Source organism: Arachis hypogaea, chromosome 19 (assembly GCF_003086295.3).
Source record: "Arachis hypogaea cultivar Tifrunner chromosome 19, arahy.Tifrunner.gnm2.J5K5, whole genome shotgun sequence".
Classification (NCBI taxonomy): Eukaryota; Viridiplantae; Streptophyta; class Magnoliopsida; order Fabales; family Fabaceae; genus Arachis; species Arachis hypogaea.
The window spans coordinates 67,929,343-67,956,019 of NC_092054.1; the positions used below are offsets into that span (position 1 = coordinate 67,929,343).

The 26,677-nt window shown below is 35.1% G+C and overlaps 1 protein-coding gene and 1 long non-coding RNA gene across 2 annotated transcripts; both read right to left on the reverse strand.

The window, feature by feature from the left end:
* Positions 1-19,791: 19,791 nt before the first annotated feature.
* Positions 19,792-22,709, reverse strand: LOC112776741 (probable aldo-keto reductase 1). Its single transcript, XM_072227201.1, has 4 exons — positions 21,959-22,709; positions 21,551-21,723; positions 20,589-20,742; positions 19,792-19,925 (listed from the first exon to the last, which is right to left on the reverse strand). The coding sequence occupies exons 1-3, from the start codon at positions 22,142-22,144 to the stop codon at positions 20,709-20,711; spliced, it is 393 nt and encodes a 130-aa protein (XP_072083302.1). The 5' UTR covers positions 22,145-22,709; the 3' UTR covers positions 19,792-19,925; positions 20,589-20,708.
* Positions 22,710-25,734: 3,025 nt separating this feature from the next.
* On the reverse strand, positions 25,735-26,677 carry LOC140173074 (uncharacterized). Its single transcript, XR_011877297.1, has 2 exons — positions 26,464-26,677; positions 25,735-25,959 (listed from the first exon to the last, which is right to left on the reverse strand). It is a non-coding gene; the product is annotated as an uncharacterized lncRNA (long non-coding RNA).

The following is a 26,677-nucleotide window of genomic DNA, read 5'->3' on the forward strand; positions in this document are numbered from 1 at the left end:
CCTCTTTATTCTTCTTTATACCGTAAGGTACATTTGATCTTGTTTGTTTTTACACATGCAAGGAGAAGAGGAAAAAGAATTATGGCTGATAATAAAAGTGTAATCCAATTAAGGAAGGACTTCGCTTCTATTTTTCAAAGAGAAAGTGAATCATTCTATGAAGCATAGAAGAGGTATAAAAAATTGTTCAAAGGATGACCACATCATGCCCTATCCGATGGGCTGATAATCTACTTCTTTTATGATGGACTCTCTCAACCCTCAAGAATGATAGTTGACTCATAAGTAAAAGGTGCATTACTAAAGAGGATATCTGAAGAGGTATTAGCAGTAGTAGCGATTACAGCTAACAATATGAGGAAAGAAAGCCACAAAGAACTAAATAAGGTACACAGCATTGAAGAGTGCTTTGAGAAATCCAAAACCTAATCTAGAAGATTCAACGTCAAGCTAATGACGTTAAGGAGGTGCTTGTTAGGAGGAAACCCAACCATGATTAGTAATTCCCTTTTCTTCTTTATTTCTTTTGTTTAAGAGCCCATAGTCAACATCATCTTCTTCCCCTTCTTCCTCCCCTTTTCCATGCATATTTACGTTCCTTTGTTTTAATTTTATTCAAAAATAAATAAATTTTGGGGTTGTACGCCAGGTGGCCATGACCCATGCCTGGCGTATGAATAATAAAGCTCCTAGGGGAGCATGCATGTAGGGATGACCTGCGTCCTTAATAAAATAACCCTAATTTAAAATCGCGTTGATTAGAGTTTTATCTTATTCTTTTTCTTTTCATATATGCTCCTGTCCATGATTTATGTAACACCCTACTACACAAAGCCTTACACTATAGTCGTAAATCAGAGGTGGTAAGGTATTACGACCTCTAAGACTTAAAATTACGTATATAGTATTGAAGAATAATGATATATCTAGGAGCCTATGAAGAAATGCTGACATAACAATAATCACATCACACTCGAAACGTCGAAGATAACAAGCATCGATATACAGAAAAGAAAGCGACATATATATATATACATAGCAAATACTAGTCTTGACCTGCAAAGACAAGGCCGGCTAGAAGGTATAGTACAAATCAGAAATTAAACGAAACATAATCTTGTTTCTCCAAAGATCAACCTCTAAGAGGAATATTCATATACATATACAAAAGTGGAGAAATAACCATCACTAAGCACAAAATACAAAATGTAAAGGAGTCTTCGCTTTCCATAGAGAGTCTGGCATGCTCAATGAGGTGCATCACGTCCTGCATCTAAAAATAATAAAATTCAACAATGGGTGAGAATTGGAAGGTTTTTAGTAGGGTAATAATTTCAAATAGAGACTATGTAAAAAAATATGAACCCGCTAGATAATCCTGAACTCTAAAATGCATCATATTCAAGCCTAGGGTCCTTTTTAAATTCAAACAGGGAAAATCATACTAAATCTCAGCTAAATTAGTGATTTTAGATTCTCAACTCTACTCAATTCAAGTCATTAGTCATACTAGTGATCTCAAAATCTCAACCCGGATCAAGTGGGACAAACCACAATCCTTGCATCTACCCAGGTGGTTCCAATTCTCAACCCGGAGCAAGTGGGATAAAGTCACAACCCTTGCATCTACCTAGGGAGCTCAAATATCAACCAAATTCATTTCCATCATCTAATCATATCAATATATCGCATCAAATACAACCCTCAACATCACCATCACCAGCATGAGAGATCTCTTAGTTGTTCAAACACATACAAAACAACACAAAGAATACACAAATAGAGAGAACAGATAAAGATAGATACAATTATTCAACAAGGCAAGCCAAATACAAGATGCACACCCAAACAATACACACAAATGTAGATGATGCATGTCTATTCCTAAATAGGCTATGAACTCACGTGTCGGTTGGTTGCCGCACCCAATAACATCCCTGAGATAGGCGTTACGTATCGTCGTCCTCATGGGAATCATTCATTCGGTCTCCAGTGAGCGTTATATATCTCTATCCTCACGGAGCCGTACTCACAGTCTCGCGTGGCGTTACATATCGCCATCTCCACCAAGATGTACTGTTAGTTTCAAGTCCAATGGGCATTACATATCGCCATCCCCACTGATCAAATTCATTTCCTCGATGAGTGATATGTATCGCCGTCCTCATGGGACCTTCCTTTAGGTCTTAAGTAGGTATTACATATCGCCGTCCTCACTGAGCCTCACGCACATTATCTCAAGTGAGCATTACGTATCGTCGTCCTCACAAGATTGTGCTCAACATTAAATCTCAGTCATAACCATAACACAAGAAAGGGAATTCTTCTTTTTCAATTTTCCAATCCATGAGCAAGACAATGCCATTGTCTTCACCAATCCAGCCATTCGGGGCCATAAAAAGTCTACATCCATATCTTTCAGCAATATCATTAGTTATTAAACTCATTAATCTCAATTTAGTGTCAACTCATCAAATCTTAAGTCCATTCACCCCGATTTTCTATTAAGTCATCAATTCCATTATATCGTAAGCGGGATAATACCACCATCCTCACCGCAGGTGGAACGAATCACCATCCTCGTAACTATGTCATTCAGTTTAACCAAGCGTTTATCCGAGAATAATTCAATTTGATGCCTTCAATATATTCTCTCATTCCAGAGCCTAAAAACTAGTTTTTAGACCTTAAATAGGGGTTTCAGAAGTTTAAAAGTTTGCCAGGAAAGCTAAACAGTCAAAGACATAGTTTAATTTAGAAAACAGGACTTGTGTGTATGCACAAATCAAAAGGACTTCCCAACTTGTGTGTACGCATGACCCCTCTGCATACGCACAACTTGAAAAATTCCTGGGCGTGCATATGCACACCCTTCGTGCATACGCACGAGTATTCAAGCACGTTCTGTGCTGTGTGGATGCACCATACTGTGCATGGGTACATGACCAGAATTTCTGGTTTTCTACAAGATCTCAATTTTCAGATTTGAATACCGATTTTCAATCGTTCATAACTTTCTCTATAAAATTTTATTTCCTTCTATTCTTATACCGTTTTAGAGATCCTTTCACTAGCTTCCATTTAAGATAAATTTCATACAAATCCAAGCTTCAACTGCCAAGTTATGCCCCGTTGAAGTTGATCAAAATTCTATTTTTACCAAAATCACCCAATCGCCAAATTTTTACCAAAACTCAATCCCATTCATTTTCAATAGTTCTAAAACCATTCCTAAGCATCTTAACATTCCCTTATCAACTTACATCCATTCAACACCTAATCAAACAAGTCCCAACACAATCTTTCCAATTTCATAAGTTTTCTATCGATAATCAAATAACAATTTCTTCATATAACCATATCCTCATTATTCCAACAACAATTCACTCATGACAAATTCACCACTTACCATGACTTACCATATAGGGGATATCTCACCTTATTTCGGCCTCCAGCCCAATTCTCATCACTTAGCCTTTCATAGGCGAACATACCACAACATTTTTTATTTCAACCATACATATGCATTCTTAATCAAATTTATGCTAACACACATCATCATTTCAATCATCAACAACACAAAATCCACACTAAGCATTAATCATTCACAATAAAAATTTCTTTATTCAACGTTATCCTAGAGAAAACTAACCTAGGTTTTCACATATGTTACATAGTGTCTATCTAAAATTAAGACCCGTACTTTAATGACGGAGGTTTTCCAACACTTGAATTTTTGCTCCGGATTGACCCAAACCTCAATTGACACCAAGCCTCCAAAAGCAACCCAACTCCAAATTTCGCAACAACTAAAATCAAGCAATCGAACTTGCACCGAAATCACCAATCAACTCTACCCAAATCTAATTTAACCAACGTTTCATGTTTTTCAAGCTAAGGTTTTATACATAATTAGGAAAAATAAAGGGATTAGGCTTCTTTACCTTAACCTACTGAATTTAGTGATGGAAATCACCAAGAACACAAGCTAGAGGACTCTTATAACATCAAAATCACAAAAAATCCTCAATGCCCAAGTTTAAAACGTAAAATCAGCTTTGAATGAGAAACTGGAGCTAGAATTTCGAGTTATTCACAGACTAGTTAGATAGAATTGAAGAGGAGCAGATAAGTTTTGCGTGGCCATAAATGGCGCGGCGATCGAAGCTCCATAGAAAAAGTTACGGTGGTTTGAAGGTGATGAGGTTAGGGTTTGCTCTCACCTCTCTTTTCTCTTCTCCCTCCATCGTTGCTTTCTCAAAATAATAAGGGGGTGGCTGAAATTTCATTAAGTGTGGATATTATATACTTGGTCTTGGGCACAAGGTCTGTCCAGTACTACGTATGAGAAAAATAAAAATATAAAAATGACTAGAAAAATATTTAGAATGCAAACCGGAACATATACCTTTAAGATTTTGACCCTAGGTAGGGCCAATAGGCAAAAGGACAAAACGACCCCTCATTTAAGGAGTCAAGAAATGTGATTCCACCTTTATTTCACACACATTTGGCAAAATGAGAGAGAGAACTCGAGAGTGAGTAGAAGAAGAGAGAAAAACCCTTTAACACTATTTAGTTTCACCTTCAAGTATACTTTTTTTTCACAAATTGGAGCTCTGATCGATGACCCATTTGCGGCTATGCATCGCTCTCACCTTTCTCTACGTTTTTATACCACTTTTGCAGTGAGTAATTGTGAGAACTTCTCTCTATTTCTCACATATTTCGCATTTTGGGTAGTGTGGGTATTGAAAATTGTGGTTTTGATGCTTTATGGGAAGCTTAAATTCTAGCAGAGTTTAACTTATGTTCATGTGGAATAAGGTAAGGGAACTCTTTCCCTTTACTTTCCTTTAATTTGTGTGAAACCCTAGTATGAACCTTGTATAATTTGAATAAAATTATATTGAATAGCGTTGATTGAGGCTTAGATTCTGAGGACTTGATTGAGGCTTGGATTAGCTGGAGAGAAAGACTCAAGAGGTTGGGACCGCTGTCAACTAAGTTACGAGTATTGGTTTTGGATAATCATTATGTAATGTTATGTGAAACCCTAGGCTAGTTGACATTAAGATATTATTGAATTGATATTGTTGATGATGGTGGTTTAATATGAATATATGATTTTGGATGATATTGAATGTTGGATGAAAATGGCCGGAGGCCTTAATTTTGATGGAGTTCCTATTGCTTGGGATGTATTGATGTGTTGTGGTCTAATTGTTGAAATTGGAATTTATATGATGAATATATGAAATTGAATTTGGAGTGAATATTGTTAATTGTTTAGGGAAGTTTTGTGAGGAGAAAAAATTAAGGATAAGATGAGGCATATAGCGAGGAGCCAGGTGGACATAAGGGTGAAATTGATGAGTAGTAGCCTAGACTTGGATTTGCCTAGGTTGGTATATAATGGATGACAATTTGGTGTAAAATTGGGGATTTTCCAAGTGGTGCAGAAAATTCTGCACTATGGCATATTTTTAGCCTAACTTTGGAGGGCCATAACTTAGTGCTCGAAACTTGAAAATTAATGAAACTTGTGTTGAAATAAACTTAGGAATGTCTATTTTATTGTCTTTAAAGAATAGAAGAAAATGAATTTTGTACTAAAAGTTATGATCTTTAGAATTTTAGTGGTTGTAATTGAATTCTACAGATTATGTAGCAGTGCCTAGTTTCATGCGTACACACGATGCCTGCGTACGATCTTTCAAGAATCTTTAACTAGCAATATTGGGTTCCGTGCATATGCATGATGTCTGCGTGTGCACCTTTCCCCTGATTTTTATGAAATGCTAATTTTGAACTGTTAACCCTTTTTGGCAAGTCTATACCCCTCTGTAACCTCCATATGGAGTCTAATAACCATTTAAAGACTTTGAATATGTTGGGGATGGGTATAATGAATTTTATTGAATCGTTTCCTGATAAAAACTTGTTAATTGATATATAAATATTGTGGGAATGGTGGTTCGTCCCGCCCACAGTGAGGACGGTGGCTTTGTCCTACTCACGGATTGATGATGTTAATTGTTTTAATAACAGATGGAGTTATGAGGAATTATACCTCATGTGATTGGTTAAGATTATGATTATGATTATGATTGACTATGATTATAAAAGTGGCATGATAATTGATTGGCAAGGACATGGATTTTGTCCCGCTTGTGTCACTAATGAGACACCTGCAGTTGGCAAGGATGGTGGAGAAGTGATAAACCCCATTTTTAGGGTTTATCCTATGCTTAATCTAGTGAATTTTACCCAATATTCTCACACTTATTCATACAATTCGCATGTTTTACGTTTTCCTTCCTGATTTTGTGCTATGATTGAAAACATGCTTCTTGGGCCTTATATTTGCTAATATTAATCCTCTCTTATTACCATTCGATGCCGTGATATGTGTGTTAAGTGATTTCAGAGTTTACAGGATAGGAATGGCTTAGAGGATGGAAAGGAAGCATGCAAAAGTGGAAGGAATACAAGAAACTGAAGGAACTGCTAAAGCTGTCCAGCCTGACCTCTTGGTACTAAATCGACCATAACTTGAGCTACAGAGGTCTAAATGATGCGGTTCTCATTGCGTTGGAAAGTTAACATTCGGGACTTTGCAAAAATATATAATTCGTCATAGCTGCCCCGAAGATAGGCAATGCGCACACGTGGATCACGCGTATGCATGGACGACACGTATGCGTGACAGTGCCGCGACCTGTACGTATCAGAAATTGCTGGGAGCGATTTCTGGGCTGTTTTTGACCCAGTTTTTTGCCCAGAAAACACATATTAGAGGCTATAAAGTGGGAGAATCAATCCATTCATTCGGAGAGAGATACAACATTCATAATTCATAATTTTAGGTTTTAAATGTAGTTTTCTAAAGAGAGAGGCTCTCTCCTCTCTCTCTCAGGTTTTAGGATTTAGGATTTCTCTTAGGTTAGGTTTATTTCTTCTCAAATTCTAGGTTTAATGTTCCTTTAATTTATGTTTCTCTTCTACTTTTATTTATTCTAATGCTTTTACTTGTTAATTACTTATGTTGCCAAATTGGCTTATGAACCTTTCCATATTAGAATTGATTTTCTTATTTAATACAAATTGAAGTATTTCAGATTTATGATTGCTTTCTTCTATTTATGATATAAATAATTTATATTTTTCCCCTTTTGGCTTTGGTTAAGTAATTGGTGACACTTGAGTTGTCAAACTTAGCGGTTGATTGAAAATTGGAACTTGCTTATTGATTTGGATCCCTCTAAAGCTAGTCTTTCCATAGGAGTTGACTAGGACTTAAGGAATCAAGTTAATTAGTCCATTTGACTTTCCTTTATTTAGTAAGGGTTAACTAAGTGGGAGCAATAAACAATTCTCATCACACCTGATAAGGATAACTAGGATGGGATTTTCAGTTCTCATACCTTGCCAAGAGTTTTCTTAACTATTAATTTATTTTTCCTGTCATTTAAATTACTTGTTCCTTATTTCAAAAACCCAAAATTATACCTTTTTCATAACCAATAATAAATCATACTTTCCTACAATTCCTTGAGAAGATAACCCGAGGTTTAAATACTTCGGTTATAAATTTTATTGGGTTTTGTTACTTGTGACAACCAAACTTTTGTACGAAAGGATTTTTTTTCGGTCTAGAAGCTATACTTACAACGTGATTATTTTAATAAAAATTCTTTACCGACAGAAAACCCGTTCGTCAAGAAGCGATGAACAAGTAAGGCTGAGAATTCCCTCTCTTGTTGCAGTGGACAAGTGGGGTTGAGGATTCCCTTTCTTGTTGCATCGGAGGGGATTGGATAGAAGGTTGAGGATTTCCTTCTGTTCAATTCCAAATTATGGTGTGGACAAGTTAGGTTGAGGATTCCCTTTCTTATTGCATCACAGTCTCTTTGATTGTTAAGTGTGGTCGGGCATTATATTCCAAATAGCGCTACCTCTAGTGAGAAGGTGATAGGGCACTCTCCCTCCCAAAACGTGACAGAGAACTCTCCCTCCCAAGACCAGCTTATGATAAGTCTGGGATGTTCCTCTAGGGATGCACGACAGGTATATCCAGGTTAGCTACCAGATGTGTCAAGTCTGGCAGTATAACTGACACGTGAGCTCATGGCCAGTAGGACAAGCATGCATCATGTGCATTTGTTTGTAATTATTTGGGCGTGCATAATTACTTGGTTTGCCTAATTGATAATCTGTTTAATTGCTAATTATGCTAGTCATAAGTGTTTTATATTTGTGATTGCTTTGTATTAATTATTGTTTATGTTTGACCCATGAAAAGACTTGAGACTGAGAATAATGATGATGACTATTAGTCATGGATGAGACTAGTGGTAATTTAAATCACCCATACCATAGCAAATTAACTTGTACGGATTACCTAAGACTCTAGGCTTGAATTCCAACCTTATGTAGTCATTATTTGGAACTGTTACCCTACTGGGAACCTTTGGGTTCCTACCCATTGTTCTTATCTTATCTTTTTCAGATATGGGACTCAACGCATCTCGGTGAGAGTGCAAATTTCAGGTGACAAAGCGAAGAGGATTATTTGTTGGGATTTTGTTTTGATGCTAGATTTCTCCCCCTTCTGAAATTATTTTGTATATGACTTTAATTCCTCTTAGAGGCTTTTTAATTGGGAGATAGGTTTATATTTTTGTATTTTCTCTAGTGACGTAAAATTTTAGCCTACCATTCTTCTCGGGTCAAGACTGGTAAATATTATGTATATACTTTATTATGTACATTCTTATTAAACTTCTGATATTTTCACTTCTGTATATGATGCTCTATTGTTTTAGCATATCTCGTGAGTGTTTGATGGCTGACGATATTCAAGTTTTCTTTACAGGCTCCTAGTTTTAATATTATCCTTCTATATATATATAAGTCTAAGTGTAGTAATGCCTCGCTACCATTAATTTATGACTTAAGCGTAAAGCTCTGTGTGCTAGGGTGTTACAGAGGTGAGGTGGGAGAAGAAGCAAGACCACTCGGGTTGTGGGTAGGAGACTGAGCAAGGAAAGGTGTCGAAAGAAGAAGGAGAAAAAGCTGCTACGGTTTAAAAGTGTTGCTGCTGGTGTTGTTATTATGGTTATAGATGGTGATGGTGCTTGGAGGATTTGAGCTTAGGAGGAGAGGGTTCGAAAGATGAAGTGGGAGTGGAGAGGTGGCAGAAGTTTGCGGAGAAGAAAATGAGGTGGCGGTAGTAGCAGAAGAGAGGGAAAGGAGCAGTTGTGAGGAGAGAGAAGAACCTTGGCAGCATCAAAAACAGATGCACAATGTAAGAACCGGAGTTTTCATGAATAAAATAATTTAAATGCCCAAATTAAGTTCCGGAACGTTAGAATGAGAATTTGGGGATTTAAATATAATTTTTGGACTCAGTAGGTCTTTCCGAGTCAGAAAATGTGTTTTTTGCAAAAAATCGTGAAAAACCGCAAACCGGTAATTGAACCGGTCGAACCGGTTTAAATCTGCCCAGTTCTGTGCGAGAAAAAGTAAAAACAATCAAAAATCCTAGAAACATACTAGAAATAGAAAACAGGGCATTAGTGTTAAAGGTTTGGCCCAAAGTTAGGCCAAACGGGCTAAAAACGCTAACGAGTTGGATCGGACCCAAACTGAGCCCAAGGTCCAACATATATAAGCTCATTAAATGAGCTTTGAGTTCATTTCCAGCTCAAAAGAGAGAGAGCCACGCGGTTTTGAGAGAAGAGAAGAGAACGGGTGGTGTTACTATTCACCTCCACCTTTCGGGAGCCATATCTTGAGCTACGGAGCTCTGATTGACAAGCCGTTTGTGGCCACGCGAAGCTCTCGATGAGCTCTTCCTTTCCATCTAAAGAAATCTGATAAGATCTCTCTCTTTATGCTCCAGTTTCTATCCCTAATATCCTGCGTGTTTTTGGGTTTGGTTTCTTAGCAAGTTTTGTGATTTTGCTTGTTTAGGTGATCTCTAGTAGCGGGTAATTGTTGGATTTTACCTGTAATCTCATTGGGTGAGGTAAGGCTCCACTAAAACATTGTGTTTAGTTGTATTGTGTATCTTAGGTTTTGATTTTGGTGATATATGTGTTGTTAGTTTGAGCTTTGGTGTTTGTTGGAGTCGGTTGAGGCTTTGGATCAAGTTTGGTAATTTCGTTTTGGTGTTTGGAGTGTTTGGAAATCGGCCAAGGTATGGTTTCGGTTTCCTTTATGTAATATGTAATGTTTTTGGAAACTTAGGCTAGTTGACCCTAAGATAGGATTGAATGTTATTGATGCATGAATATTTAAATGTGAATTGATGTTAATTATTGGTTGTGTTGGATTAGTGTGGTTGCTGATGATTATTGGGAATTGTTGGTGTTAATGAGTATTGATGATTGGTGTTGTGGATGAGGGTTGTTGATATGGTTGTTGAGTTGTTAAATGTTGAGGTATGATGAACTATGATGAATGGATGAACTTGGTTATGTTGATGAAAGTTTTCCATGGTAATTGATGATTTGAAATGGGTGATAAATGGCTATATTGATGTTAGTAGTTGGATATGGGAGATTGATATTGAAATTGATGATAGAATAATGATTGTGAATGTTTTGGTTGGAAAATTGTTTGTAATGCTATATGTTTGAGAATTGAGTTTGAGAATGTTGAAGTGTGATAGAAAAATTGGTGTGAATGATGAATGGTAATCCAAAGGGTTAGATTGTGTTGTAATTGGAAGTTTAATCTTGTTTTGGTTGGATGTGGTTTGTGAAAGTTGGTAAATTGAGATATGTGGATTGGGTTGGGTTTAGAGTTGTTGAATGGCTTAGAGGTTTTTGAGACTGAGAAATAGTAAAATTAGTATTTGGTATGAATTTTGGGTTGTTATGGTATGGTTGATATGTGATTGATTTGGATTTGGATTGAGATTGGTTAAAAATTTGAGGTTTTGGGTAAAAATAGATTTTTGGTGAACTTTGTCTGATCATAACGTTTGCCTCGGTTTTCAAAACATGTTGAATTTGGTTTAGAATTAAAGATTGTTGAAAACCCTTCGATTTAATATAAAGTTTGCAAAATATGGAATTTTGTCGAGGAAGTTATGATCATTCAAAGATTAGTGTAAAAATCTGAAATTTTGTAGAGTTGCAAAATTTTGTGATTTCTGGTATGTGTGCACGCACACACCAATGGAGTTTTACAACCTGTGTGTATGTACAGCCCTATGCGCACGCACACTTTGGGAAGGTCAGTCTGTTGGAGGCGCTAGCACAGCTTGTGCGAGTGAACAGACTTGTGAATTTTCGTACCTGTGCATACGCACACTTTAAAAATCTGCCAAGGCGTGCGCACGCATACCCATGTGCGTACGCACACGCCCTATTTCAAAAATTTAAAACTTGTTTTCAACTATTTCACCTTCCTAACAAGCTTGTAAGCCTCTGTAACACCATTTTAAGACTCTTGGGCTCAATTTTGGATATTGGAACATGGAAAAGGTCCTAGGAGGTTTAGTATGGGTTTTACTTTGATAAGTTAGCAAACGGAGGTTTAGGTTTCTGGTGTAGTGGGGACGAGTTGGTTGAGAGAGAAGAAAGAGTGGTGAATATGGTGATTGCTGACAACGAATTTGAGAAACTGATGAACTAAGGAGTTCGGAATGGAACTTATGAAGTAATGATGGTTGTGACGAGTATGAGTGGAAGGGTGTTATGAGCAGCGACCTCTGAGATTGAATATGTGATTATGATATGCATTATTCTCTGATTTGGTTTTGGATTGAGATTGGTTAAAAATTTGAGATTTTGGGTAAAAATAGATTTTTAGTGAACTTTATCTGATCATAATTTTTGCCTCAGTTTTCAAAATCTGTTGAATTTGGTTTAGAATTAAAGATTGTTGAAAACCCTTCGATTTAATATAGAGTTTGTAAAATTTGGAATTTTGTCAAGGAAGTTATGATCATTCAAAGATTAGTGTCAAAATCTGAAATTTTGTAGAGTTGTAGAATTTTGTGATTTCTGGTATGTGCGCACGCACAGCCTTGTGCGCACGCACACACCAATGGAGTTTTACAACCTGTGCGTACGCATAGCCCTATGGGCACTCACACGTTGAGAAGGTCAGTCTGTTGGGGTGCAAGCACAGCTTGTGTGAGTGAATAGACTTGTAAATTTTTGTACCTGTGCGTACGCACAGTTTAAAAATCTGCCTGGGCGTGTGCACGCACACCCCTGTGCGTACGCACACGCCCTGTCTCAAAAATTTAAAACTTGTTTTCAACTATTTCACCGTCCCAGTAAGCTTGTAAGCCTCTGTAACACCATTTTAAGACTCTTGGGCTTAATTTTGGATATTGGAACATGGGAAAGGTCCTAGGAGGTTTAGTTTGGGTTTTACTTTGATAAGTTAGCAAACGGAAGTTTAGATTTATGGTGTCGTGGGGACGAGTTGGTTGAGAGAGAAGGAAGAGTAGTGAATATGGTGATTGCTGACAACGAATTTGAGAAACTGATAAACTAAGGAGTTCGGAATGGAACTTATGAAGTAATGATGGTTGTGACGAGTATGAGTCGAAGGGTGTTATGAGCAGCGGCCTCTGAGATTGAATATGTGATTATGATATGCATTGTTCTCTGCCGTAGGGGCTATGGCAGTCTTCCGCCTACGTTCGGATTTGAGAGTTGAAGCTGGGCTTCTCACTCATATTTCTCGCAACCAGAGGAAGGTGGTAGGGCACGCTCCCTCGAAATATTTTCCTCTGAAAGGAGAAGGTGGTAGAGCACTCATCACTCGGAATTATTCCTCCTTATGCGCAATAGAGAGACTAATCCGGGAGTTGTCGACCAGATTTTCTGTCGGGTTTGGCAATAACCGACATGTGATATCACAGCCAATAGGACAGACATTCATCATATGCATCTTCTATATGCTTGCTTGCTTTGTTTACTTGAGTTTTCATAATTGTATAACATGTCTACCTGCTTCTTGAACTACTTGTTGTATATGAATATTATCTGTGTTTTACTTGTTTGCATTAATTGTGATTGTCTAGTGCTGAGGAGGTTAGGTAGGCGGTGGCGATGGGATCACACGGAGGTTAGGTTGGCAAGGGCTGTGGGATACAGCGGTGTGATTAGTATTAGTTAGAATTCCCCTAAGTTTAGATAACCCGGTTTATGGTTTAAGTTCTTTAAATATTTATTCATTTTGTTCTAAGCTTGAATATCCGTATGTGATGTGAAGTTCTAGGATTGCCTTCGGCGTCCCGGAGCCTTACATCTTACATCATTGGACAATGTTACCATACTGAGAACCTCTGGTTCTCATTCCATACGTTGTTGTTGTTTTTCAGATGCAGGTTGTAAACCACCGCAGTGAGTTGGGTGATGGTAGCAGAGCGGAGGATCTTATTCTATTTTGTTGTTATCCTGGTTATTTTTAACTTGTACTCTCACTTTTGTATTTTGTTTTGCCTAGAGGCTTTTATTTGAGAGAACAAAACTTGTATAAGCCCTTTCAAACTACAGTCTTCTAGTTGTATGTATATATGGCTAGCCTGCTTAAACTCCGCGAGCTGTGGCTAGATTCTTATAATATTATGCTATGATATTTTGCTATACTGTATTTATTTCTTGTGCTTTAAGTTAGTAGCTTTAATAGTACGTTCTGCGCTTTTCAAATCCTGTTAAATGAGCTGTATCCTTCATCAGGCTTCTAGAATATATTATTTCCTTCTATATATAAATATGTATAAGCCTTAGGACTGTCGTAACCTTTGATTAACCTTGGCTTTACGGCTAGAGGTAAGGCTTAGGGTAATTGGGGTGTTACATTTAGTGGTATCGGAGCGGTTCGTCCTCGTGAACCTGAGGGATGGACCGATTGTGCTTTGTTGTATACTCTGTGTGTCTTTTTCTTTAATGCTATTAGGTTATCTACTTGATATTGTATAGCATGCTTGTTTATGAGTGTCTGTTTGGGATAATGGAAGCACTAGGATTTTGATATTGAGACTGATCACCTTGATATCGATTGTTTGGTGTAGACAGGAACCCTAATGGCTACTTGCGAACGAGGTCGTACACGTTCATGAAGAGAGAGTAGAAACGAGCAACCGGCTGATAACCATACCGAGTTCATGGCGACAATGGCGAATCTTGCAAACACCATGGAGGCAAATGCTATTGCGACTTTGCAAGCTGCGTAGAGGTTAGGCCAACCGGTGGGGAATAGAGACGGAAAGGGTGATGACTTGGGAGGTGCTCTGATGACCCTAGCTACGTTTCTGAAAGTTCACCCACCAACTTTCAGAGGATCGACCAATCCCATGGAAGCTGATAATTGGTTCCAAGCTATGGAGCGCGCACTGCAAGCACAGCATGTCCCGAACAACCAATACGTGGAGTTTGCTACTTATCAGCTTCTGGAAGAGGCCCAGCATTGGTGGCAGGTAGAATGCCGCTTGCTCCAACTTCAGAACTCTTATGTTCCTTGGGATATATTCCAGACGGCCTTCTACAAGAAGTACTTTCCTGAGTCTGCAAGGGAAGCGAAAGAGATGGAACTTATTCAACTGAAGGACAGTTCCCTATCTGTGGCGGACTAAACAAGCAAGTTTGAGGAACTCCGTAGGTTTTCTAGTGTATGTCAGAGTACCCCGGAGACCTATGAAAGTTGGAAGTGTCTCAAGTATCAAAGAGGCTTGAAGGACGACATCATGACTGCCGTGGCTCCTATAGAGATTCAGATTTTCTCCGATCTGGTGAACAAGGCAAGAGTGGTTGAGGAATACACAAAGATGGTAGCCTCATCAAGGGACACTCATGGAGGGAACACTAGTAGGGAACGCGATGATTACCTTGGACCAAGGGGACAGAACTTCAAGAGATATGGTGAGGGGAAGCGGTCAAGAGCTTACTCCCCTGATATAAAATGTCATGAGTGCGGGAACTACCATCCGAATAGGCCATGCCAGTTGGGTAAGAAACTATGTTACAAGTGTGGCACATTGGGACATTTGGTTAGAGATTGTCCACTCCGAGGAACACGTGGGGCGGATAGATCACAACAATAGGGTTGAAGTAATTATGAAGACGATGACCAAATCTCAACTTATCTTCATAGTATAGACTATCGTCATTCGTGTTGAAAAGTTTTAAAGCTTAGGTTGATTTTTAAACTTGGTTTGGAAACTCTAGTTTGAATGATTTGGTTTTGAAACTAGGACTGGAACCTTTGGTCAAATGATATGATTTAAAAAGGGAAAGTGAGTCCTAAGATTTTGTTAACTTGTGATTTTGGTTTGCAAATTTGATTTATCAAAAGGGATTCAATGCGAGAAAAAGTAAAAACAGTCGAAAATTCTAGAAACATACTAGAAATAGAAAACCAGGCGTTAGTGTTAAAGGTTTGGCCCAAAGTTGGGCCAAATGGGCTAAAAACGCTAATGAGTTGGACCGGACCCAAACTGAACCCAAACCGGGCCCAAGGTCCAACATATATAAGCTCATTAAATGAGCTTTGAGTTCATTTCCAGCCCAAAAGAGAGAGAGCCACGCGGTTTTGAGAGAAGAGAAGAGAAGGGGTGGTGTTACTATTCACCTCCACCTTCCGGGAGCCATATCTTGAGCTACGAAGCTCCGATTCATGAGCCGTTTGCGGCCACGCGAAACCCTCTACAAGATCTTCCTTTCTATCTAAAGAAATCTGGTAATATATCTATCTTCATGCTCCAGTTTCTAGCCCTAAGTTCCTGCACATTTTTGGGTTTGGTTTCTTAACAAGTTTTGTGATTTTGCTTATTTAGGTGATCTCTAGTAGCGGATAATTATTGGATTTTATCCCTAATCATGTTGGATAAGGTAAGGCTCCACTAAACCCTTGTGTTTAGTTGTTTTGTGTATCTTAGGTTTTGATTTTGGTGATATATGTGTTGTTAGTTTGAGCTTTAGTGTTTGTTGGAGTTGGTTGAGGCGTTGGATCAAGTTTGGTGGTTTCGTTTTGGTATTTGGAGCGTTTAGAAATCGGCCAAGGTATGGTTTCGGTTTCCTTTATGTAATATGTAATATTTTTGGAAACTTAGGCTAGTTGACCCTAAGATAGGATTGAATGTTATTGATGCATGAATATTTAAATGTGAATTGATGTTAATTATTGGTTGTGTTGGATTAGTGTGGTTGCTGATGATTATTGGGAATTGTTGGTGTTAATGAGTATTGATGATTGGTGTTGTGGATGAGGGTTGTTGATATGGTTGTTGAGTTGTTAAATGTTGAGGTATGATGAACTATGATGAATGGATGAACTTGGTTATGTTGATGAAAGTTTTCCATGGTAATTGATGATTTGAAATGGATGATAAATGGCTATATTGATGTTAGTAGTTGGATATGGGAGATTGATATTGAAATTGATGATAGAATAATGATTGTGAATGTTTTGGTTGGAAAATTGTTTGTAATGCTATATGTTTGAGAATTGAGTTTGAGAATGTTGAAGTGTGATAGAAAAATTGGTGTGAATGATGAATGGTAATCCAAAGGGTTAGATTGTGTTGTAATTGGAAGTTTAATCTTGTTTTGGTTGGATGTGGTTTGTGAAAGTTGGTAAATTGAGATATGTGGATTGGGTTGGGTTTAGAGTTGTTGAATGGCTTAGAGGTTTTTGAGACTGAGAAATAGTAAAATTAGTATTTGGTATGAATTTTGGGTTGTTATGGTATGGTTGATATGTGATTGATTTGGTTTTGGATTGAGATTGGTTAAAAATTTGAGGTTTTGGGTAAAAATAGATTTTTGGTGAACTTTGTCTGATCATAACGTTTGCCTTAGTTTTCAAAACATGTTGAATTTGGTTTAGAATTAAAGATTGTTGAAAACCCTTCGATTTAATATAAAGTTTGCAAAATATGGAATTTTGTCGAGGAAGTTATGATCATTCAAAGATTAGTGTAAAAATCTGAAATTTTGTAGAGTTGCAAAATTTTGTGATTTCTGGTATGTGTGCACGCACACACCAATGGAGTTTTACAACCTGTGTGTATGTACAGCCCTATGCGCACGCACACTTTGGGAAGGTCAGTCTGTTGGAGGCGCTAGCACAGCTTGTGCGAGTGAACAGACTTGTGAATTTTCGTACCTGTGCATACGCACACTTTAAAAATCTGCCAAGGCGTGCGCACGCATACCCATGTGCGTACGCACACGCCCTATTTCAAAAATTTAAAACTTGTTTTCAACTATTTCACCTTCCTAACAAGCTTGTAAGCCTCTGTAACACCATTTTAAGACTCTTGGGCTCAATTTTGGATATTGGAACATGGAAAAGGTCCTAGGAGGTTTAGTATGGGTTTTACTTTGATAAGTTAGCAAACGGAGGTTTAGGTTTCTGGTGTAGTGGGGACGAGTTGGTTGAGAGAGAAGAAAGAATGGTGAATATGGTGATTGCTGACAACGAATTTGAGAAACTGATGAACTAAGGAGTTCGGAATGGAACTTATGAAGTAATGATGGTTGTGACGAGTATGAGTGGAAGGGTGTTATGAGCAGCGACCTCTGAGATTGAATATGTGATTATGATATGCATTATTCTCCGTCGTAGGGGCTGTGGCAGTCTCCCGCCTACGTTCGGATGTTAGAGTTGAAACTGGGCTTCTCGCTCATATTTCTCGCAACCAGAGGAAGGTGGTAAGGCACGCTCCCTCGGAATATTTCCCTCTGAAAGGAGAAGGTGGTAGGACACTCATCCCTCAGAATTATTCCTCCTGAAAATGCGATTTCTCTCTGATTGCAAGGTGGTAAGGCACTAACCCATGGAATCATGCGGCAACTAGAGGAAGGTGGTAGGGCACGCTCCCCCGAAATGTTTCCCTCTGAAATGAGAAGGTGGTAGGGAACTCATCCCTCGGAATTATTCCTCCTTATGCGCAATAGAGAGACTAATCTGGGAGTTGTCGACCGGATTTTCTGTCGGGTTTGGAGATAACCGACATGTGATATCACAGCCAATAGGACAGACATTCATCATATGCATCTTCTATATGCTTGCTTGCTTTGTTTACTTGAGTTTGCCTAATTGTATAACATGCCTACCTGCTTCTTGAACCACTTGTTGTATATGAATATTATCTGTGTTTTACTTGTTTGCATTAATTGTGATTGTCTGGTGCTGAGGAGGTTAGGTAGGCGGTGGCAATGGGATCGCACGGAGGTTAGGTTGGCAAGGGCTGTGGGATACAGCGGTGTGATTGGTATTAGTTAGGATTCCCCTAAGTTTAGATAACCCGGTTTATGGTTTAAGTTCTTTAAATATTTATTTATTTTGTTCTAAGCTTGAATATCTGTATGTGATGTGAAGTTCTAGGATTGCCTTCGGCGTTCCGAAGCCTTACATCTTACATCATTGGGCACTGTTACCATACTGAGAACCTCCGGTTCTCATTCCATACGTTGTTGTTTTTCAGATGCAGGTCGCAAACCACCGCAGTGAGTTGGGTGATGGTAGCAGAGCGGAGGATCTTATTCTATTTTGTTGTTATCCTGGTTATTTTTAACTTGTACTCTCACTTTTGAATTTTGTTTTGCCTAGAGGCTTTTATTTGAGAGAACAAAACTTGTATAAGCCCTTTCGAACTACAGTCTTCTAGTTGTCTGTATATATGGCTAGCCGGTTTAAACTCCACGAGCTGTGGCTAGATTCTTATAATATTATGCTATGATATTTTGCTATACTGTATTTATTTCTTGTGCTTTAAGTTAGTAGCTTCGATAGTACGTTCTGCGCTTTTCAAATCATGTTAAATGAGCTGTATCCTTCATCAGGCTTCTAGAATATATTATTTCCTTCTATATATAAATATGTATAAGCCTTAGAACTGTTGTAACCTCTAATTAACCTTGATTTTATGGCTAGAGGTAAGGCTTAGGATAATTGGGGTATTACACACATACATGAAGAAGAAAATGATGACAGTTACTAGTTTAGATTATAAAAGGGAAAAAGGATCAAATTGGTGTCATTCCACTTATTTGCCGACTTACCTAGCCTTTGGCAAGGAGCAAGCCACGTCACTCACGACGTTACTATTTCGGTAATGGAAAATGAGCTTGAGACTAATGTAATGTATTTTTTTGAATTTAATAGACTAAATTAGATTAAGGATCTCAAGAACTAAATCATCAACAAAACTCACTAATCTCATAGACTAAAATAGGTTGAGATTCCTCCATCTAGCTCTGCATTCCCTCAAGAGGGGAAGAGGGTAAGATAGGCAGAAGATTCATCTTTCTATTGACTTACATGTTCGTACTGTGATTGAGAATGCCTGGAAAGTCAGGAAGAAAGTAGTCAGATTTGTTTGCAAGGGGTAATAGAAAATGACTCATTTTGCTGAGATTAGTCTTTTTTTTTTAGTGTTGTCATTCCTTCCTTTACAGATCGGGGAGTCAAGTAAGTAAGAACCTGAATAATCAGTCTATTTAGTTACAAGGCCTTAAGCTTAAGAGAACAGCTAGTCAGTCAGAACTCGTAAATCTGGACTCATTTTATTTTAAAACAAAACAAACAATAATCAACCGAGCCAAGAACCAAACCATATCACTATGACACTATTCATACAAGTTCACAAGTATCTCATAATGTATTATTATAAAGTATCCTGCATATATGCTTCCACATAATTGTCTTCAAGAGATAAACTTGTGCACTATTGTTCAATTATAGAGTGCTTTAAGCAGAGGTACTTGAATCTTTTGGTGGAGTGTTAGAAAACTTCCATGTAACTTTTCTATAAGCTTCATTAAAGTGATGAGTACCTGCTACATCTCCAATTGGAATTGCATCAAAAATTTCTCTTAAGACCATTTCTTCAAGTCTCACTGCTAAGGCACTAACGTTTTGATCCAGATTCTTAGTCTTGGTTGTTCCTGTAAAGGTGAACACAAATTTCAGCAAGTAACTAATAATATTATATATATTATTTTTCATACATTATATATTAGGTAATGTCTAGTTTGTACTCTAAAAATTTTAACGTCTATAAATAATTTTTGACTTTTAGAAAGGACCAAATTGGTTTCTAAATTTATAAATTATGAATCTCGTTTGTCTTTAATTTAAGTGTTGTTAACACTGATATGAAGCGTTAAAATATCAGTGTAGCATCTCTCACGGTAATAAAGAGACATAGTTAAGATTCTAATATAATTAAATAGGTGTCCTAAATTAGTTAATTAAACTCATTTTGATTAATTAATTTTATATTGGTGTAGACACTAAAATAAACATAATTAACGAATTTAAGATATATATTTGATCATATTAAAATCTTAATCATGTTATTTTCTGTTGGGGATGCTACACTAACATTGTAACGTTCCAAGTCAATTATTAACAGTAGTTAAATTAAAGATGAATACAATTTATAAAATTCAAAAATCAATTTCTTCATTTTAAAAAATCAAAGACTATTTGAATGAGTGTTTAGAATTTTCAAAACCAAATTTGATATTACATCTTATATATATATATACTTGTAAATGAAGAAAATTAAAAAGAGATGTATAATAATATTTTGTTATGTTACTGACCAGGGATAGGCGCAACATCATTGCCTTGTTGGAGAATCCATGCTAATGCTAATTGGACAGGGCTGCATTGGTGCTTCTTAGCAAGGCTTTCTATTCGCTCATATATCTTCTTGTTCTTCTTCAAGTTCTGTGCTTAGTAGCGAGAATGAGCATTCTAATAAATAAAAAAGTAATCATCTATTAGACAACTAAATAATTATTCTTTTTTGTCTATAATAGCAAAATTATTAGAATAAGTGTTGAATTTGATCTATGAATTTTTACAAATAATCTTTGGTTTTGAGTATAAAAATATTCAATTTGATCTCTGAATATATAAGGATAAATTAAATTAAAATTTTTGTTACTAATTTATTTAGCAAAATACTTAAGTGTTTAGATAATTACTACTATAGCAGTTTAACAGATAGTTTACATAAGAGGTCAAACTCAATTTAGTCTTAATTTGATCTTTTAATAAAATAAATTTTATAGATGTAAATATCTTAATTTCATCTCTTGAAAAACTAAATTGAGTATCATATTAAGTTACCATAACTACTAGTCACATTGACGATGCAAAAGATAGATTAAATTCATAATTATAAACAAAGCACAAAATTAAATAAGTTTAAAATTTTTCAAAAAGCCAAACTAGTTATGGAGTAAAAAGATAAGGATTAGATGAAACTTTAATTTGTTTCATAAATATACAGACCAAAACACTATCAGTTGGAAGGTTTTTCACAATTTCTTTGCCACCAAAAAAGCCACGACCAAGAGGACTATATGGTACAATTCTAATACCAAGCTTTCTAAAAAAATAAAAATATTAGAAAAACTCAATCTCACATCATCACAAATAAATGAAATACACATTTAGAAACAACAGGTCTATGTTTTTTTCTTTTATCTTAAATTACAACAAGTCATAAAAGTCTCATACCTGCCTACTTCTATGAAATTAAGTAACTAAAATTAACCTGCAAATAGGAATTATCTCTTCTTCAATATCACGAGTCCAAAGTGACCATTCCATTTGTACAACAGTAATTGGATGAACTACATGTGCCCTTTTTATTGTATTCGAGCTAGCTTCAGATAATCCAATGTATTTAACTTTTCCTTCTTTCACCAATTTCTTAAGTTCACACATCTATTGTAATACAACAAACTAGTTATTAATAATGCACCTAATAAGACAAAATAAGTCAAAAAGTTTTAGAATGTCATCCTTTTCTATTTCATAATATATAATTTTAACAAATTTTAAAAGTAAAAGATATTATAAAACACAAAAAAAGGTATTAAAAAGATTTGACAAGTATAGAATAATGTGTCCTATGTTCCAATTCATTTAATTTGTAAAACTATTAAAAGAAGTTCTTAACTGTGTCTTCTATAGGTACTGTTGTGTCCACTCTATGCTGATAATAGAGATCAATGTATTCAACTCCAAGACGTTTCAAACTAGCTTCGCAACATGAGCGTACATAACTTGGTGTACCATTGATCTTCATATCAAAAGTATTCATATCTAACTTTTCAACACTAAACTTTGCAGCTATCTGAATCATTTTTTTAGGGAGTTGCTTTAAAGCCTCGAAAACAAATTTCAATATTTTACATAAGAAAAGTTACAGAAATAATCAATTTTTAATTAATAAAAACTTTTCTAACAAGAGCCATAAAAAAATGTAAAAATTCTTTGGGTAAGTTGCAGCCATAGCTTCTTGAATTTTACGCTATAGCATAGTTGTTAAAATTGGATAGAACCGATTGGTTCGATTAAAAAATCGATAAACTGAATTTCATTTGATTTAGTATACTAACAGCTAGAACCGAATCGGTCTAGTCAATAACACAGTCAACGGTCAATGGTTAACGGTCAACTTGTATGCTGATGACTTCATGCGTGCTGACATCAACGTGCAGGGTTGGAAAATTTTAAAAATTGTATTGTAAGAGGTGGGAATCAATTTTGGCTCTTCTCATATGAAGACCAAATTGACAACCATTGCACTAATATATTTTCTTGGTATCATTAATGCTTTTATAGTATAAATTTCATTTTATATAATATCTTAACTAATACACATATATATACACGGAAACACTTAACTCAATATTTTTTATATTCAATATTTTTTAAATTAATTATTTTTTAATTGAAGTACAAATTAATTAATTTTAAAATAAAAATATAATAATTAATATAAAACTAAAATAAAAATTACTTATTCTGAGAAGAAAAACAAATTTATATAATTATTTAATTATATAAAGATATTCATACTTTGAAATTCCTCTTTGGATATAATTCATAAATTGTTATTCTTATTGTGTCTAACTAAGATACTATTATAGTAGTACGGATTAATTTTATATCTATCTTTGTATTAGTTATTTATAGAATTCAAGACTTAATTGTTCTTAAAATGTTAGTAAAAATATGTATTTCAAATTTTAATTTTAGATTTTTGACTATTTTTTATTTTTTATTTATGCGAGACTGGTTTTACCGGTTGGACCAGTAATCCATCGGTTAAACCAATAAACTAATAAACTAGTAACCTGACCGGTTCGATCACCAGTTCAGTTTTGACAACTATGCCCTATAATTTAAAAAACCAGACCGACCTGAATGGTCGAGACGAAAGAAAGGCGATCCCACTTCACGACTAGTCCAAATTGGATATTGGATCAAACAAAAAACAAAACCGATGAAAATCAGTTTGACTCAACCTATCTTTACAAAAGCTTATGAATCGGCGAATTTGAAAAACCCATACTGGATCGGATTTTTTTTTTTTTTAGTTCTCCACCCCGAAAGGCCGAAACGATGTTGCTTTCATTTAAAAAGAAAAAAATACTATGTTGATCAAACCAACCCCAAACTTTCTCTCACCCTCACTCTCAAATGGTACACCATAGAGCTAAGAGCTCATCTCACCTCACCTCCATTCTGTAAAACAGTAGCAGTTACTGGCTCACCGCCAGTCTGCCACTACACGATCGCATACCATACTTTCAGTTTGTAGTTACTTTGAATAAACATTACACTATATATTTTTATACTAAAATATTTAAATTTTTTTATACCAGTACATAATTAATAAATCTTTATACATGTACCTCTCATATCACATGTGTTCTAATGTTTCTTTTATTCTTTTACATTTTGTTTTGTTCAATTAAAATGACAAAATTATTCTCCATAACAAAGTCAAAATACAAAGTGTTGTCGTCACAATCAGACCAGACCAACTGATTTGACCCAAAAACTAATAATCAAGTCAATTTGGTACACTCTGCAAATTGGACATACTATTAATCCGGTCAACAGCAGTCAAATTTGCTAAAAATCGAGCGATTCGGACAAATTTGGTGGGGTTCAGGCGCAAGAACCGGACATTATACTCCACTGTACACTAATAGTGTTGGTGGATCATGCAAAGTATCTATTCTCACAACTAAACTAAACCATCCAATTCGACCGAAAAACCGATAATCAAGTCAGTTTAGTTCATTTTACAAACTGGACTTGCTATTAATCCGGTCAACAGCGGTCAATCTCACTAAAAATCGGACAGTTCCCACAAACCCAGTGCGGTTCAAGTACAAGAACCATACATGTCCATTGTACTCCAGCGGTACTGATAGATGACATAAAATAGCTATTGTTTGGAAATTAATTCCAAAAATAGTACTATGGGAATCGAACTTGGGATCCTTTCTATGTTTGGTTTGAAGAAAAAAAATAGAGATGAAGGAAATAGAAAAGAAAGAAAGAAAAAGAAAGAAATTGAGTAAATTTTTATTTTTCTTAGATGTATTTAGATGGAAAGAAAATAAAAAAGAGAGAAATATTATAAAAAGATAATTTTATCCTTATATTATAAAATATATTAAAAAAAGTGAAGAAATAATATTAAAAATAAAAAAATTATTTTTTTATTTTTTTAATATTAAAAAAAAAAATTAATGAACTCTATCAATTTTTTTCTATTCCTTTTTTTTTAGTTTTTTTTTTCAACTAAATAATAAAAAATAATCTTTTTTTTCTTTCTTTTTATTTTCCCTCCAAACAAATATAGCCATGGTACCTAGTGTTTAAGCAGTCGCACAAAGCCTCAAACCCCGTGCGATTCAGACGCAAGGACTGCGCATATGCACTGTGTGGATCACGCACATTAATTGTTGTTCTGGAAATTACTTAAGCACTCAACCTTTTCCACCAAGCCACTGTCTCTTCTCATTATATAGTGCAATAATAATTTTATATATTTCAAAAGCTCTATCCAAATTGTAGTTGTGTAGTTCATATAGAGCGTGGCTCTTTTTATATATATTGGAATAACTTTTCTTTTCTAAAAATTTTTTATTGCATATAATATGTTTTATTAATTTTAAAAATTGAATTTATAATCTTCTAATTTAAGTGCAAGATACTTACTATATTAAAAAATATCTATATATAATTTATTATAAAACTGAATTTATTTAGATATTATTAGATTTGAGAGATGTGAAATATTATTTTTATCACTCAAATATTTAATAATAAATATTATATTTATTTTATTATTTAATTTTAATATATTATAATTTTATATATTTATTTAATTATTACTAGATTAATAGTTCAAATTTGTAATTTATCAGTTAAACTAATAATCTAATAATTTAGTTAAGTCAATTATCAATTTGATTTTAATAACTATAATCCAAGGAGAATTTCGTTATTATTGTTCTATTTTAATGAGTGAAGAGCTTGAGGGGTTAAAAATAACTTTGGATAACTTATTTTAAGTTAATGAGGCAATAGAAACTCCATGTGCAATTGATGCAATACAATATAGAAAAGGTAAGAATGTATTTGGTATATATTTTTAGTTTTTTTTTATTTTTATTGTTTTCTGTTTTTAAAATTTTGTGGAAAAAAAAGATAAAAACAAAAAATAGAATTTTATTATTTTTATTTTTTTATAAAATTTTAAATTAAAAAATATTAAAAAACAAAAATAGAAAATAGAAATACATACCAAATATAGTTAAATATCCAAGTTTTTTTTATTAAAAATGTAAGAGACTATATATATAATAATCTTAATGATGCCGAATGCGTAATTTTTTTTAGAAAGAAACAAATTTATGTCCTTAAAAATTGTAATTGCAAGCGAAACCCAAATAAATTTATGAAGAAGTACAGTAATAATTTACCTTTCCGACCAAAATTTTATTAGCATTGAGTTCATAAATATCAGAAGTATCAAAGAAGGTGATTCCCTTATTAAAAGCATGCTTAATAATAAAAATGTCTTCCTCTTCAGAAACACCAGCAGCGTAGACTCCAGTAAGGTTCGCACATCCAAATCCCAACTTTTGAAACCTTAATATATATGAGAGTAAATAATTGAATCATAAGTTAATATATAAATGTTTCATAATATCCAAGTTAAAATATTTAAAAAGACAGAACTACATTGGATCAACAGTTATCTTTGACTGCAAATCCTTATATTAATTTGTACAAGATACATAATGCTTGATCCACAATACCAATAAAATTATTAATTTATTATTATTAGAAGTTCCACTTTCAAGATATACTTTGATTTGAATATAAGCCCCAGTAGATTAGAAAAATTGTTAGGTATTTTCGGTGTAAATTAATCACTTTTGTACTGATGTATTAATTAAGTGACAAATGATTAACGAATATTTATAACAAAATCACTTTAGTTTATATGACATAAATTGATTGAAAAGAATAAATTTTTTTATTTTACTTTGAGAGCATCTAATAAATAATAATAACTCAACAGATTGATAGGTTATTTTTATCTTTTAAACTAAACTTTTAGAGTTTGAATTAGAATATAGAGTTTAATACCTCAAAGCCTTGGTTACCAAGTTTCACACGAGGAATATGGATGCTCTGAACTTCGGCCATTGTCTCTGTATTTACGTTACACAAAACAGAATCCAAATGGAGCCTTGACGATTATGTATGAAATATGACTATATGAGCTTGTATATGTATATATTTATGTAATACTTGTTAATTCGGGATGCATGCACTATATGCTTTAATTTTGTTACTTCAA